Source organism: Saccopteryx bilineata, chromosome 3, assembly GCF_036850765.1.
Source record: "Saccopteryx bilineata isolate mSacBil1 chromosome 3, mSacBil1_pri_phased_curated, whole genome shotgun sequence".
Lineage (NCBI taxonomy): Eukaryota > Metazoa > Chordata > Mammalia > Chiroptera > Emballonuridae > Saccopteryx > Saccopteryx bilineata.
This window is the reverse complement of record NC_089492.1, coordinates 284,844,069-284,858,621: the sequence shown is the minus strand read 5'-3', so window position 1 is coordinate 284,858,621 and position 14,553 is coordinate 284,844,069. Positions and strand designations below refer to the sequence as shown.

Genomic DNA, 14,553 nt, shown 5'->3' with positions numbered 1-14,553 from the left:
ATTCTTGGAACTGTGCCTGGCACTTAGTAAGTGCTCAATAAATATTAGTGGCTGTTTTTTTTTGTGTGTGTGTGTGGGTGCTGGCGGGGGTGGGGGGTGGGGGGCGGGGAGGTTGTGCAACGGAGTCCAGGACAGACCAGGTCCCTGCTGGGGCCGACAGGTTGGGGAGAGGCTATGTAAAGAAATGCCTGTAGGCTATGCCAGGTGGTGGTAAGTGCTAAGAAGAAAAATAAAGCAACATAAGGGGACAGAGGAGGGTGGAGGAGGGGTGCTGCTAGTTTGTGAGGTGGGTTGATGAAGACTTCTCTGAGGAGCTGAACTTTGAGTGGCCTTGGGGAAGGGAGGGCAGGTCAGCCTGGGGACCTGAGGGGGTAGGACACTACAGAAGGTTGGAGAGGGTGGCTTCAGAAGGAATGGAGGCAGGAGTCCGAGCCAGGTGTGTGAGATGATCTGTAGCTTGGCCACGCTAAGAGTTGGGAAACTGAACTTCGGTTATTTTATCTGCATAATTGCCCTAGGAGATAGGCGAGGTAGCCATTATCCCTGCTTTGCAGAGGAAGACTCTACTGGGCATGGCTGGCTGGATTCGATACCTATCTAAGGAGTCAAGTAGAATGAACAGTCTGTTTGCTGTGGGAGGCTGTCGATAACCACCAGCTCTGTAGAGTTTCACAAGCAAGTCAAAGGGGAAGGGCTCTTGCTCTTTCCTGGGATTGCTCTGCCCACCAGCAGGTCCGTATTCAGACACCAGCGAGCAGGGCAGCATTCTGAACGCTGGGGCAGGGGGGGGGCACTGAAAGGCTCTGTGGGGCACACCTACACCAATGAGTTGCGGTGTGCACTGCGGGCAGCAGCTGCCCTTCCTCACAGTTCGGAGTCTCCTCTGTAAGAGCAAGGCTAGCTTCTGAGCTGTGGTCTGTCCTTTGTCCTTGTGACCTGTGCGTCTGCACATTGCAGCTTTGGGGGCCACAACATGGGTGGGGACAAAGGGAGGACCTTCCCTGTGACCAACACAACCCTGTTCCTTCAGCCAGACCAACATGTGACTTCTCTGTCTCCTGGTTCTCCCACAAGAGGTTTAACTTTTCCTCTGACAGTTGTAGACATAGCTCGAGGTAGGAAGGGTTTGGCTGTGTGGGAAAAGGTTTCAGGCTTGCAGCAGACCTGGACTCTCCGATGGTCTCTCTCTCTGTATGACCTTGAGTAAGTCCCTGCCCCTTTCTATCCTCAGTTGCCCCTTCTTCACAAGGAGGGCTTTTTGGACCAGCTTTGCATTCCTAAACCCATTACCTGGGTCCCTGGGTCTCACTGCAGAGTCACTGATTTTGCCCTGGGGGCCACGTTTTCTCACGGAGGCCTCCCCTGGCCACCCTTCTAAAACGACACACCTCTTCTCTCTTCCTAGTATTATTAATATTTTTTTCTCTAGCTCCCTTAACCATTTGTTTTACTTGATAATTTACACTGATTTTGCTTATTGCCCATCTTCCCTCCCCTGCTGCTATGTGAGCCCTCTGAGGTCAGGGATTTAAAAAATACTAGTTTGCGTGGTGGCACAGTGGAGAAAGCATCGACCTAGGTGACGAAGGTCACCGGTTCAAAAGCCAGGGCTTGCCCGGTCATGGCACATAAAAGAATCAACTAGTATAAGTGGATGCTTGCTATTTCTCCCCTCTTTTCTATTTTCCTCCCCCCTTTCTCTAAAATCAACTATGAAAATCTTTTTAAAATATCAGCTTTAGCCCTGGTAGGCTAGCACAGTTGGTTAGAGCATCATCCTGAAGCACAGAGGTTGCCAGTTTGGTCCCGGGTCAGGGCACATACAGGAACAGGTTGATGTTCCTGTCTCTCTCTCTCTCTCTCTCTCTCTCTCTCTCGCTCTCCCCCTACCTCTCACTAAAATCAATAAAATAATCATTAAAAAAATATAGCAGCCTGACCTACAGTGGTGCAGTGGGTGAGACGTGGAAGTGGAGTGCTAGGGTTCCGGGTTTGGGACCCCAGGCTTGCCTGGTCAGGGCACATGCAAGAGGCAATTAATTATGCTTCCTGCTCTCTCTCTCTTTTTTTTTTTTTTTTTTTTTTTTTACAGAGACAGTGAGTCTGAGAGAGGGATAGATAGGGACAGACAGACAGGAACGGAGAGAGATGAGAAGCATCAATCATCAGTTTTTTGTTGCGACACCTTAGTTGTTCATTGATTGCTTTCTCATATGTGCCTTGACTGTGGGGCTACAGCAGACCGAGTAACCCCTTGCTCAAGCCAGCAACCTTGGGTCCAAGCTGGTGAGCTTTTTTGCTCAAACCAGATGAGCTTGCACTCAAGCTGGCCACCTCGGGGTCTCGAACCTGGGTCCTCCGCATCCCAGTCCCAGGCTCTATCCACTGCGCCACTGCCTGGTCAGGCATGCTTCCTGCTCTTCCACCCCCTTTCTCTCTCTCCTCTCTCTGAAGTCAATAGATAAAAATTTAAAAATATATATCAGCTTTATTGAGGAAGAATTTACAGAAAACCCAATTTACCAGTTTTAAGTGCACACTTCAATGAATTTTGACAATCGTAGAGAGTCTTGGGACCACAACATCCAGATCTAGACCAGTGCCATCGTCGTGTCCCCCTCATACCCCTCCCTAAGCAATCACCTCCCTCTACTCCTACCCCTGGTCACCACTGATCTGCTGTGTCATTCTAGTTTGATCTCTTCTAGAATGTCATAGAAATGGAATCATAACAGTATATGGTCTTTTGTGATCTGGATTCCACACCCCACACAAAGCTAATACTTTTGAGATTTCTCCAAGTTTGTGCCTGTATCAGTAGTTTGCTTCTTTTTCATTGCTGAGTAGTATTCCACTGTGGGTAAAGTGCAATCTGTTCATCCATTCTCCTGTTGATGGACAGGTTGATGGTTTCCAGTTTTTGGCTAGTATGGATAAAGCTGCTATGAGCATTTGTGTATAAGTCCGTGTATGCCTGTGCTTTCATTTCTCTTGAGTGAATACCTTGGGGTGGGCTTGTATGGTAAATGTATATATATTATGATTGGTAAGAAGCTGAGGGCACAGACAGTTTAAGTAATACTGGTTGAATGAATGGTGCTTGGCATCTGCATTTTTAATAAACTGTTCAGGTACAGCCGGGTGTTTCTGTTCTGGACGATATGGACTCTGAGGTACCTTCAGCTCTGATGGACTCCTTTTCCTCTGCTTTTCATTGGTGGAGTCCAGAGATTTTTACATGCGAACCTTAGCCCACGAGGGGACCCAGGGTTGAGATTCTAATAGGTTGATTCCACTTCGGAAGAACCCAGGTCTTACTTAGGAGTGAGTCAGCCCATGACCTTTATGATGTCTGATAATTATTTGGTAAATATATACTAATGCAACCTTGCTTCCCTGAGTCCCCTATTTTTCTGACTGTTTACGAACCTGAGGCATTCTTCCTGTTTTTCTGGTGACAATGCAAGATGAAGTGTTCCTTCCTACCTTCATTCATTCATTCATTCACAAAACCTTTACTGAGTCTTTTCTGTGCTAGGCAGTGTCAAAGTGCTGAAGAAACATTTGTAAAAAATATAAAATCTCTGCTTTCATGAAACTTTCAGGATGGGGAAAGATAAACAAATAAGATAATCTCAGATAGCATTAAGTTCTGTGAAGAAAAGACAACAGGCTAGTAGAAGAGGGGAACTTTAGATAGGGTAGCAGGGGAATCCTCTCCGAAGCAGAACATTTGAAGCCAGAAGGATTCTGTTTCTGATGCCCCAGAGCTGCTCTGTAGCCACGAGCCACATGAGTCTATAAGCCCTTGAAATATGCCTGGCTTGGCTGAGATGTGCTGTAAGTATAAAATACACACTAGATTTCAAAAACTTACCATAAAAAACAACCCCTAAAACATTTCATTAATACTTTTTATTCTTTTGGCTACAGGTTGAGATAATAATATTCAGGACATATTGGATTAACTAAAATATATTATTCATTTCATTTTTTTCTCTTTTCTTTCTTTCTTTTTTTTTCATGTACCGACTCAGTAAATTTAAAATTATTAGGTGTTCGGCATGATTTTCCTATTGGGTAGGAGCGGTCTACGCCGAAAGCACCCTAAAGTCGTGAGAACGGCAAAGGAAAGGTCCTGAGGCAGGCACCGAAGGATGCTGTAGCCGAGTGAGCCAGGGAAACAGTGGCAGAAATAGGAACGGACCAAATCCAATAGGATCTTGGTGTCAACTCCGTGAAGAAGTGTGTTTTAAGTCTAAAGGGGAAGCCGTTTAAAGCAGGGAAGTGGTATAGGCTAAATTATGTTTTAACAGACCCCTGTGACTGTCAAGTGAACTGACTGTGGGCGGGTTAGACGGACCGCGGGTCCCAGGTTCCAACAAGGTCTACGCCAGCCTTCCCCTGCAGGAGCAGCCGCGGGCTCCAGGGGGCGCCTCCTCGATGACTCGGCGCTCGGCTGGCCAGGCGCCGGCGCGTCGCCAGCTCGATTGGTCGGGTCGGGGCGGGCCGGAGCGCCGCTTGCAGCGCCATTGAGGAGCGGCGGAGAGGGAACAGCGCGTAGTGCCGGGCTGGGGCGGGCGGCCCGGGACACCGACAGGTACGCGCCGAGACAGGGAGGCGCCGGGTAGGGCGGGGGACCGCAGGGCGGGCGCGGGCCGGCGATCGGCCGCTCCGGCTCCGCTTCGGACCCGGGGGTCGAGGCCTCCCTACGGGGAGCGCGGCGCCTGGAGCCCGGGACCCGGCGTCCGGCCCTCCGGCCGTCGGAAATCCTCCGGGGAGCCCTGAGGCGTCCGAGCCCCGACGGCGTGGAGCCTGCCGCCCTCGCGGGGACCCTTGCGTCCGAGTCCCCGCGGGCACCCCCGTTGCAGGCTTGGGGTGCCTGAGCCTCCCAGAACCCCGGCGTCTGTGTCCTGGGGGGTTCGAGCCTCCGCCGGACCCGGCACCCTTTCCAGCGTCCCAGCAGCCTGTCCCCTCCCCGGGATTGGGGCGATGTCAGTCTCTGTCTTTTCCTCGACCCTTGGTCTCAGTGCTGGACCCCCAATCAAACAGCGAAAATGGGGCTCCAGTCAGTTCCTCCGAGTGTCTTAACCACCTGCTTCACCAGCTTTCTGGGGTTACGCTGTGCAATGGGACCTCAGGCCTCAAACCTGTCATTACCCCTCGCTTTTCCGGGTCACGCCCTGCTTGAGCCCCTCTCCTTAGCAGGGGACCCCCAGGGCCGTTCCTTCCAGACTATAGCTGGGAGGTGGGGGTCTCCGTCCCCTGGAGCGGAGCTTAGGGGTTGTTAGCAGAGTGGGCGGCCGGAGGGCTGAGGGAGCCGCGCCTTTGGATCCCGGGCCAGGCATCCGACCCCCTTAGGTCTCCTGTTCCCGAGCTCCGCGGGGCTGGCCGCACCAAGCCCGGCCGTCTCTGGGAGCCGCCCCGGGGTCCAGTTGCCAGTCCTTCCTACTCCCTCCCGGCTCTGGCCGCCCCTCGAGGGAGGGGCCTGGCTCAAGGTCATGCCCGGCTCTCTGTCCGCCCCTGGGCCGAGCACTGATCTACAGTGTCACCTGCCCCACCGATTAGGGGAAGCCAGCTGGGGGTTAGTGCTAGGCAGCTGCCTAGAATCCCTAATGGACCTGAGTGTAAACACTTCGGGATTCTGGCCCATCTGGCGGCCCTTCCTGACACCGGATTCCTTCAGGGAATCGGTCAAGTGGCCCCAAGCCTAGTCTAGATGCTTAGCAGAGCTAATGCTTTCTGGCTTGGGTCTCAGTTTACTGACCAGTGCATTTTATAGTACTTCTTACCGCATCTTTTAACCCGTGCTTTGCATTTTCCACCTTCAGGGTAAGTTCAGTAGGGCCTTAACTTGTGTAGAAATAAGTGGACACTTAGTTGTTTCTCTTTAGTGGGAGAGCTTTGTAGTTCAGAGAGTTTGTGGGTATTAAGGGCTGAAATCAGTGTAAGTAGCTGACTTCCACTGACTTTGGCGCTTTGCCTAAGTGTGTTTGGAGTCTGCCTAGTAAGACCAGCTCAGTCAGGTTCACATTTTGTTTTCACAGATTCACTTGTTTAAAATTAAAATAAAGAAGTGTTTCTTTTACTCAGACTGTCACGCATTTCTTCTTTTAAAAATTTGTTCTTATAACCTGTTCTTTAAATGAATCCTCTAACCTTTAGCAGATTCCTAGTTTTATACAAAATGTAACTTAAAAAAAAAAGTCTTTGGAAAGAAATGAGTATTTCACTAAATGTACTTATTATTAATTTTTACTGTCATTGTTGACAAAAGTCTTGTCTGGAAAGTGAACTCTCACAGGGCCTGTGTTTTGGGTCTTTGTTGGGTGTGGCAGCCTTTCATCTGGGATAAGTGTATCTTCTGGCACTAAGATGAATCGCTGGAGGAGGGGCAGAGCACTTGGAAAGGATCCTGAAAAGGCTGCTTCCAAGTGGGACGCATGCCATAGCAAATCTGGTGTCCTGCGTGGTGGGCCGGTGACTGCCGTGCTTGGCTCAGAGCAAGATTTGGAGCTCACAGTTCTAGTTGGGACCGACTAGCTGATTGATTGCGGGACCCACTTAAACTTTAGTGCAGGGGTCGGGAATCTATGGCTCGTGAGCCAGATGTGGCTCTTTTGATGGCTGCATCTGGCTCGCAGACAAATCTTTAATAAAAAAATAATGTTAAAAATATAAAACATTCTCATGTATTACAATCCATTCATTTCCTACTGCTCATGTTCATGGTTGCGGGTGGCTGGAGCCAATCACAGCTGTCTTCCAGGACAACACCAAATTTTTATTGGATAATGTGTAAGGCACATGGGTCGTTGTATGGCTCTCATGGAATTACATTTTAAAATAGGTGGCGTTCATGGCTCTCTCAGCCAAAAAGGTTCCTGACCCCTGCTTTAGTGTCTCAAGTTCCTCATGGTAACATTTTGCAATACTAAAAATCTCTCTATATTTTTGGAATACTAATAAATACCAATTATTATTAATAATAATGACAGGGAGTAGTAATTTAGTATTGAATGTAAATACTGTAGCTGGAATCAGAGGCTTTCTGATGCTTGTAATTACTAAGATAGTTCATTGTATCAGCATCAGGTACCAGCAATGTAGCTCCAGAACATTTAAAAACAGTGAAAACCCACTGCCTTCTCCCTCTTGGATATTATTTTACAAATGATCCCAATGAAAAATTTGCAAAATTGAATTAGGGAAGGCTTAAAGAGGCTCATTACAGAATATGAAGGTCATTGGTACAATTTCTTAGTGCATTCTGGCCTTAATCTAGGACAGAGTCAGCACTGTTGACATAGTGGCTGGATAATTCTTTGCTGTGAGGGGCTTACATTGCATTGTAGGATGTTTAGCAGCATCCACAGTCTTATAAAATACCAACAGCACCCTCTCACTCGTGACAATTAAAAATGTCTCTAAGCCACTGGCCAGGTAGCTCAGTTGGTTAGAATGTTGTCCTAAGAATGCCAAGGTTGCTGGTTTGATTCCCGGTCAGAATGCATACAAGAATTGACCAGTGCATGCATAAATAAGTGGAACAACATATTGATGTTTCTCTCTCTCTCTCTCTCTCTCTCTCTTTCTCTCTCTAGTCCTGCCTGGCTGGAGAGCTCAGTTGGTTAGAGCATCATCCTGAAGTGCAGAGGTTGCTAGTTTGATCCCTGGTCAGGGCACATATAAAAACAGATTGATGTTCCTATCTGTCTGTCTCTCCTTTCCTCTCTCTCTAAAATCAACAAATTATTAAAGTTTTTAGACATTGCCAAATTATACCTGGATGAGAACCTATGATCAGGACAGGCTAGTCACAAGATGAGTCACTAAAAACAAGCAGTTTAATGATCAGTTAGTTACATTGAAAAGATATGCAACTTTGAAATGTAGGTAGTAGTTGGTAAATTTATAAGTGACTGTCCCTTGTAGCTGCATCAAAATGTAGTTGTATTAGCTTGGTTGTCCATTTACTAATGGGGCGCCTCCCTGTGCTTCTCACCGCGCATGTTCTTAAACCTGTGCTCTGCGTTCATCCGCCGTTAGGGGACGTAGAGGAGGAAGAGTCATCTGGTGTTTCTCTTGATTTCCTTTATCCCCCCCCCCCCTTTTCATAGATTCTTCTGTGACCATGAGAGAGAGAAATAAAGAATGATCCGTGATTTTTAAACACCTCGTCTTGGGGATTTAGTCATGTTGGAAGGGCTTGTAGCCTGGGTTCTCAACACCTATCTGGGGAAATACGTCAATAACCTCAACACCGACCAGCTCTCTGTCGCGCTTCTGAAAGGTGAGTCCACGTGTCCTCTTGGTAAAGAATGCCATTGCAGGTGGCACGCCTACTTTCCGTATTCTCTTTTGTTGTATTGAGAATAATAAAATGTGGTGCTCATGTGGCTTTATATTAAATACACGTAAAAGGAAATGTTGTCTCCCATGTGACACTGATGATTATTATGGGGTAACTTAACACTGATTATTATTACAGGATAGCTGTATTGCTGTAGATTTTAGGAAAGTATTAATTTTTTTTTAAAGACTATACTACTGGTGTCTGTGCTATGCCCCAGTTAGTATTTTAGCCTCAGGAAGCTTGATGGAGGCTGTAGTGACAATGCCATTAGCTATGAGAACAAGTCATTGAAATTTGGAACCTCTGTTTCTTTGGAAAAAGAGGTAATACACTTCTCCAGAGTTGCTCTAGGGATCAGATGGAGTGACGGAGTGACGTATAACGTTCCTTTCTTGCTGGCATACAGTGGACCCCCACTAGAGGTGTTATGGTTTGTTCCTGTGAGGCGTTTGACAGAATTTCTGAGGGCTTGTCTTGCTTAGTATTAAAGTACCGAGAGCTTGAGACTTCAGCCCTTGTAGATCTATTCTTGGTTAAGTGTAGTCCAGTGATTGGGTGCAGGGATTGGGCAGCTGCTTTTTTCTCCTGCTTCTTGTTTTTTTTTTTCTTTTCCTAAGTTAGAAGCAGGGTGGCAGACTCCTGCATGCTCCCGACCGGGATCCACCTGGCATGCCCACCAGGGGGCGTTGCTCCATTGCAGCTGGAGCCATTTTAGCACCTGAGGCAGAGGCCATGGAGCCATCCTCAGCGCCCAGGCCAACTTTGCTCCAATAGAGCCTTGGCTGCAGGAGGGGAAGAGAGAGACAGAGAGGAAGGAGGGGGGCAAGGGTGGAGAAGCAGATTGTCACTTCTCCTGTGTGCCCTGGCTGAGAATCGAACTTGGGACTTCCACACGCTGGCCCGATGCTCTACTGCTGAGCCAACCGGCCAGGGCTTGCTTCTCCTTGTTTTAAGTTCTCTTTGCTCAACTGGAATCCTGTAATACATCTAGAGAAGGGAGTTAAAGTCAGTCTGCAAGCTTGTGGAGTCAGACATTGGACAGGAGACCTCCAGTGTGGTGCGGACCTCAGCGTTCGGGAGTGTGTATTGTGGCAGGTGGATCAGGACAGGTTAGTGGAGGGAGACAGCAGTGATACAGAAGGTGGTGTAGGTTGAAAATAGGGTGCCAGTAGTTCCCCTGTGCCCAGAGCAATAGCTTTCCAGGTGTTTCTGACCCGTCTATGCCAGTAAAGTGATTGTTGCAGCAAGAGGCTGCAGGGAGCTACCACGGTCATACCTCCCACTCCCTGCCCGTCACTGGAGACAGAAGCGGGTTCTCTCCTCATCTCCTGCTGCTTTTCCTCCTGTGCTTAGAAGGCAGCTGTTCAGTGCAAAGCGAAAGAGACTGGCCTGTTGGTGCAGAGGACATGTTCCAAGTTCAATAGTTGTGTCAAGTTCACCTCTTTGGTCGCTTACTGAAGTTCTCACACACACTGGGAAGCTAACCAGGCTGTCCAGGGCAGGTGACAGGGCCCAGAAAGGGAGCAGCAAACTGTGGCCTCGCTGAGGAGAGAGCTGGCTGTCTCCACAGCGGATGGTGAGATGATGTTTGTGGAAGAAATGATTAAATAGAAAAGTTTGTGGCACATGATGTATCATGGAATCTTTACTAGTAACAGATTTCTAATCTCAGCAGTTTTAGACAGACTGTATTTTGTAACAACTGTGTGTATCTCTCTGAGGCTGTAAACTGCTTTTCTCTGCCTATTTCCTTAAACAGAAATTCGTTATGGCTGTTAACAAGCCTGTGGAATTTGAGGGATGTTTCCCCAAAGACTAGAAAGATGCTTTTTCTTTCATAACCCATGTCAATATGGTGCCCATTCTTAGGGATCCATAGCACAACAGCGCTTGGCCACAAAGAGTGTTGGGGCATCACAGTGTGCTGAGGATGGCTTTGCAAAGACGCTGACACATTCTGTTGATCCTGATGACATAGTTATAGTTAAGTAGTGTTTGGGGGTGGAGGGTACAAGATGTTATTTCAGTCTATTCTGCAAATATTTGCTGTTCTAGATGCTTTGGGGATACAGAGGAGACTAAAGTGTAGTGGACAAAAGCGAGGAATTGGTAGCCAGACTGGGTTGGAATCCCAGTTCCTCCTGCCTTTTCCTGTACCTTGGGCAGATCACTCAGATTCTTCATGTTTCATTTCCCTTTTTATAAACTAGAGGTAATACCAACGATCTCAAGGTTCTGAGGACTGAACACATGAACCTGAGTCAAAGAGCTTAGAACTGTTCTTGGCATATAGTGAGCCCTTAGTCAGTGGTGATCATCATCATCATCAACAACATTAGATTGGTGGGTGGGTTGGATGTGTTAGAAGTAATAAAAATGCAAAGTTAGCAAATGAGTGTTTGGAGGACAGAGATAGCATTTGTGTAAGATTCCACTCATTCGGTCATTGAGCAAACACTCGCCGAGTGCCTGCTTTGGGCAAGGCTCTGTGTTATGGAATGACACAAAAAGGGGAGACAGTAGGAGATACTAAGAGCTCAGGCGTCGGAGCCAACCCCGGGTTCACCAGTTCAAACACTTCAAAGCCGTTTGTGACTGGGAGCAGGTTACTCCAGCCTCCTCACCCTCCCCCCCACACCTGAGATCCCCAGATCTGGTGTGGACTCCAGCCCCACCACCTACCAGCTCCATGAGTTTTAAGCGAACTACATGTCCTCTAACCTTCATTTTTCTCATCTCATAAATTGAGCAGACAATAGTTTTTCCTCATGGTGTTGTGCGGCTTAAATGAGATAATACACATGCAGCGCCTGGCGCGTGGTGAGCTCACTGAGCGACGGAGCGGCTCACTGAGCGGCTGGTGTTATCACTACTGCTGCTGTCACTGCTCTGAGCCGTCTCTGTGCCTTGTCCTTGGAGAGCTCGCTGGGAATGACATGTAACCCCAGGCAGCATATATTACATTGTTATTACTAGACATGTAAGCATAATTCAGTGGGGTGCAAGAGAGGGGAGCCGCTCTGCCTGGCTGTGGGACCCTGGGAAAGATGGGATGGGGAAGCCTTTGAGTGGATCTTAGCAGGATTTCGATAGGGGTGCGGTGGGCCCCCAGACTCCAAGTAGACTGACGCATGTGAGCGGAGGCTGAAGGCTGAAAACTGGCGGGGTGTGTTTGAGGCCAGAAGGTAGCGGCTGGCAGTGCCAGGTCAAGGAGTCTGAACTTCGGGCTGTGGCACCTCTGTGTATCTCTGTATCTCTGAACCCTCCTTTTTCTTTTTATAAACCCTGCATCTCGAATTGGCCCTGGAAGTGACCCGGGGCCGAGGGAAGAGGAGTCAGTAGTCATTGGCGATTAGCGAAAAATGACCAACCTCTATTCACCCCAGTTCTAGTGACTAGATTGATTACTAACTTGAGATGAGAAATGTTTTGGATGAGAGAGATATCCATGAATAAACCTGCACATTATTCGCCCAGAAGTAAATGAAGAACATTATTATTTGTAAAGTACTCACCTATGTTGGGTGCTGTAGGGCCAGGCCCCTTGGGGGGACCTTTCCAGGAGGGTCAGAGCTGGGTGCCTTTTTGAGTGAAGGGGGTGGTCGGAGGCCTCTGGTCTTGAACCATGGCTTCTGCTGGTCTGCGTCCCTTCTCAGTTCTCCTCCTCCTCTAGTCCCGCTCCCTTCCCTCCTTCCTTTCCCAGGGCCTCAGCCCCTTCCCTCATCCACAACGTGGGCTGCCTGCAGCTCCTTCCCTCCTCCAGGCTGCAGGGCAGCCAAGGAAACCGAGGCCCATCTGCCTCCTGACAAATTTGGGGGTGGAAAAAATAGGGCAAATGATTCAAACTGCAGATGTTGCTCTTCAAAAACAGAAGCTGCATGTTTTCCCCCTTTAAGTCAGTTTCAGCTGATAAGGAAGATGTTTCATGAGTTTACCCCCTTATGATCAGTTTCTCCCCAAATGTGACAATACAGTTTGTCCGTCTCCTGTTGGTTGGTCTGGAGGTATGTGGGTCCCCCATACGGACAGAGGTTTTCGCAAAAGTCTAACAAATAAGTTGGTTGCATTTGCTCAGAATCTGCCAGATTGCTAGATTTGAATATTTCCTTAAAAGCCAATTATGAACGTCTTGAGCAATAATTTATTTATTTAAAGATTTATTTAAAGATTTTATTGATTTTATAGAGAGGGGGCAGGGAGGAGCAGAAAACATCAACTCGTAGTAGTTGTTTCTCATATGTGCCTTGACCGGGAAGGCCCGGGGTTTCGAACTGGTGACCTCAGCATTCCAGGTCAATGTTTTATCCACTGCACCACCTCTGCCTGGGCTGTACTGCTTGTTCAGGAAAGTAATGTGTCTCAGACAGATTTCAGTGTCTCAGAAATTGTCTTGAGTGGTGCAGACAATTTTGTAAAATGATGGGTGCCCTGCCTTCTCGTTTTATATTCCCAGAGCCCAGCACAGTGCCTAGCACAGGATGGACTGGTATGTATGTGCGAATGTATGACTTCTGTAGCCAGGAGGGCGAGAGATCTAGACTGTTCCTTGGAGGCATCTTGTACTGTTGGGTTTAAGTCATTGTAAAAGCTAGGTCTGAAAGGGACATTCAGTGGTGGTCTTGTGCATTCTTTGCTTGCTGCCTGGTTATTACCCCCCTAAGTGGAGGTGCTGAGGGGAACCCATGGAGCTGGTCCCTCCAGAAGAGAGGACATAATTCCTTTTGCTGACCAACTTGAACTCTCATGGGCTCTCAGATGTTGTGTGCAATACACCCATTTTTGGCAGGTGGGTAGGTAGGGGGAGCTTGTTAAAAATTGCACATTTCTGCATTTCAATCCCAGAGATGTCTGGGCAGGGGGCCCAGGAGCCTGCATTTCATCCCAGGAGACTCAAATGTTAATGGTCCTCCAGTGAACATTACCCTAACCTAGGGATCTGCGAACTGGCCGGCTGGCCACATTCCACCTGTGAGATGAATATGGCTTCTATGTTTTTAAAGGCTTGTGATGAAAAAAAAAACAAAAACAAAAAGGAGAATATACAACAGATACTATTGTATAAAGCCTGAACTATTTACCATCTGGCTCATTACAAAAAAAGTTAGATCTCTGCCTAAACCTTTCATCTATTGGTAAACTTCAGCTGTTATTTACCTGTCAGGGTGGGGTGGCCAGGAGATTAGTATGGAGAAAGCACATGGGCTGCTGGTGGCAGTGCCTCCAAGGAGGCGCTGGTCTGGTCTAGTAATAGCTCTGGTCTAGTTGTAAAACTTTCCCTTTAACCTTCAATGATTTGTACATAGTAGGCATCTGCTGTGTTTGTTGGATGATCATTTCATGATGTTGTTTTTATTTAGTTAGCTTTTTATTATTTGTTTATTTATTTATTTTTATTTTTTAAGTGAGAGGAGGGAAGATAGAGTGACAGACTCCCACATGCACCCTGATCAGGATCTACCCAGCAACTCCTTTCTAGGGCTGATACTTGAATCAGCTGAGCTATTTTTAGCACCAGAGGTTGACTCTCGACCATCCAGGCTATCCTCAGCACCTGGGGTGGAAGCAGATGGTTGCCTCTCTGTGTGCCCTGGCCAGAAATCTAACCTAGGACATCCATATGCTGGGTTGATGCTCTATCCACTGAGCCACCAGCCAGGGCTGCCTTTTTTTTTTTAAGCGGGAGAGAGGGAGTGTGTCAGACAGACAGGGATGGACAGACAGATAGGAAGGGAGAGAGATGAGAAGCATTAATTCTTTGTTGTGGCATCTTAGTTCATTGATTCTCATAAGTGCCTTGACTGGGGGCTCCAGCAGAGCCAGTGACCTTTGGGGCTCAAGCCAGTGACCTTGGGATCATGTTGTTGATCCCACATTCAAGCCAGTCACCCTGTGCTCAAGCACGAGTCTGTGCTCAAGCCAGTGTCCTTGGGGTTTTGAACCTGGGCCCTCAGCGTCCCAGGTCAATGCTTTATCCACTGCGCCTCACCAGTCAGGCTGTTTTATTTTTCAATTACAGTTGATGCTCAATATTATTTTTTATTAGTTTCAGGCTTATAGGGTAGTGGTTGGCCAATCATGTACTTTACAAAGTGATTCCAAGGTATTTCCAGTACCCACCTGGCACTTTACATGGTTATTACAGTATTATTGACGGAATGCCCTGTGCTGTACTTTAGATCCTGTGACTATTCTGTAAC

The 14,553-nt window shown here is 47.8% G+C and overlaps 1 protein-coding gene across 5 annotated transcripts in view; it reads left to right on the top strand.

Moving 5' to 3' along the window:
• Positions 1 to 4,503: 4,503 nt before the first annotated feature.
• The window catches only part of VPS13D (vacuolar protein sorting 13 homolog D), a 242,546-nt gene continuing 232,496 nt past the window's right edge, over positions 4,504 to 14,553 (top strand). For 4 of the 5 annotated variants that reach the window (XM_066270406.1, XM_066270404.1, XM_066270403.1 and 1 more), the window contains exons 1-2: positions 4,504 to 4,600; positions 8,121 to 8,293. In XM_066270406.1, the coding sequence (XP_066126503.1) occupies positions 8,197 to 8,293 (97 nt within the window). In that variant the 5' untranslated portion in view covers positions 4,504 to 4,600; positions 8,121 to 8,196. Of the gene's footprint in view, positions 4,601 to 8,120; positions 8,294 to 14,553 lie in introns of those variants that run through there. The other variant, XM_066270408.1, reaches the window with a different exon arrangement.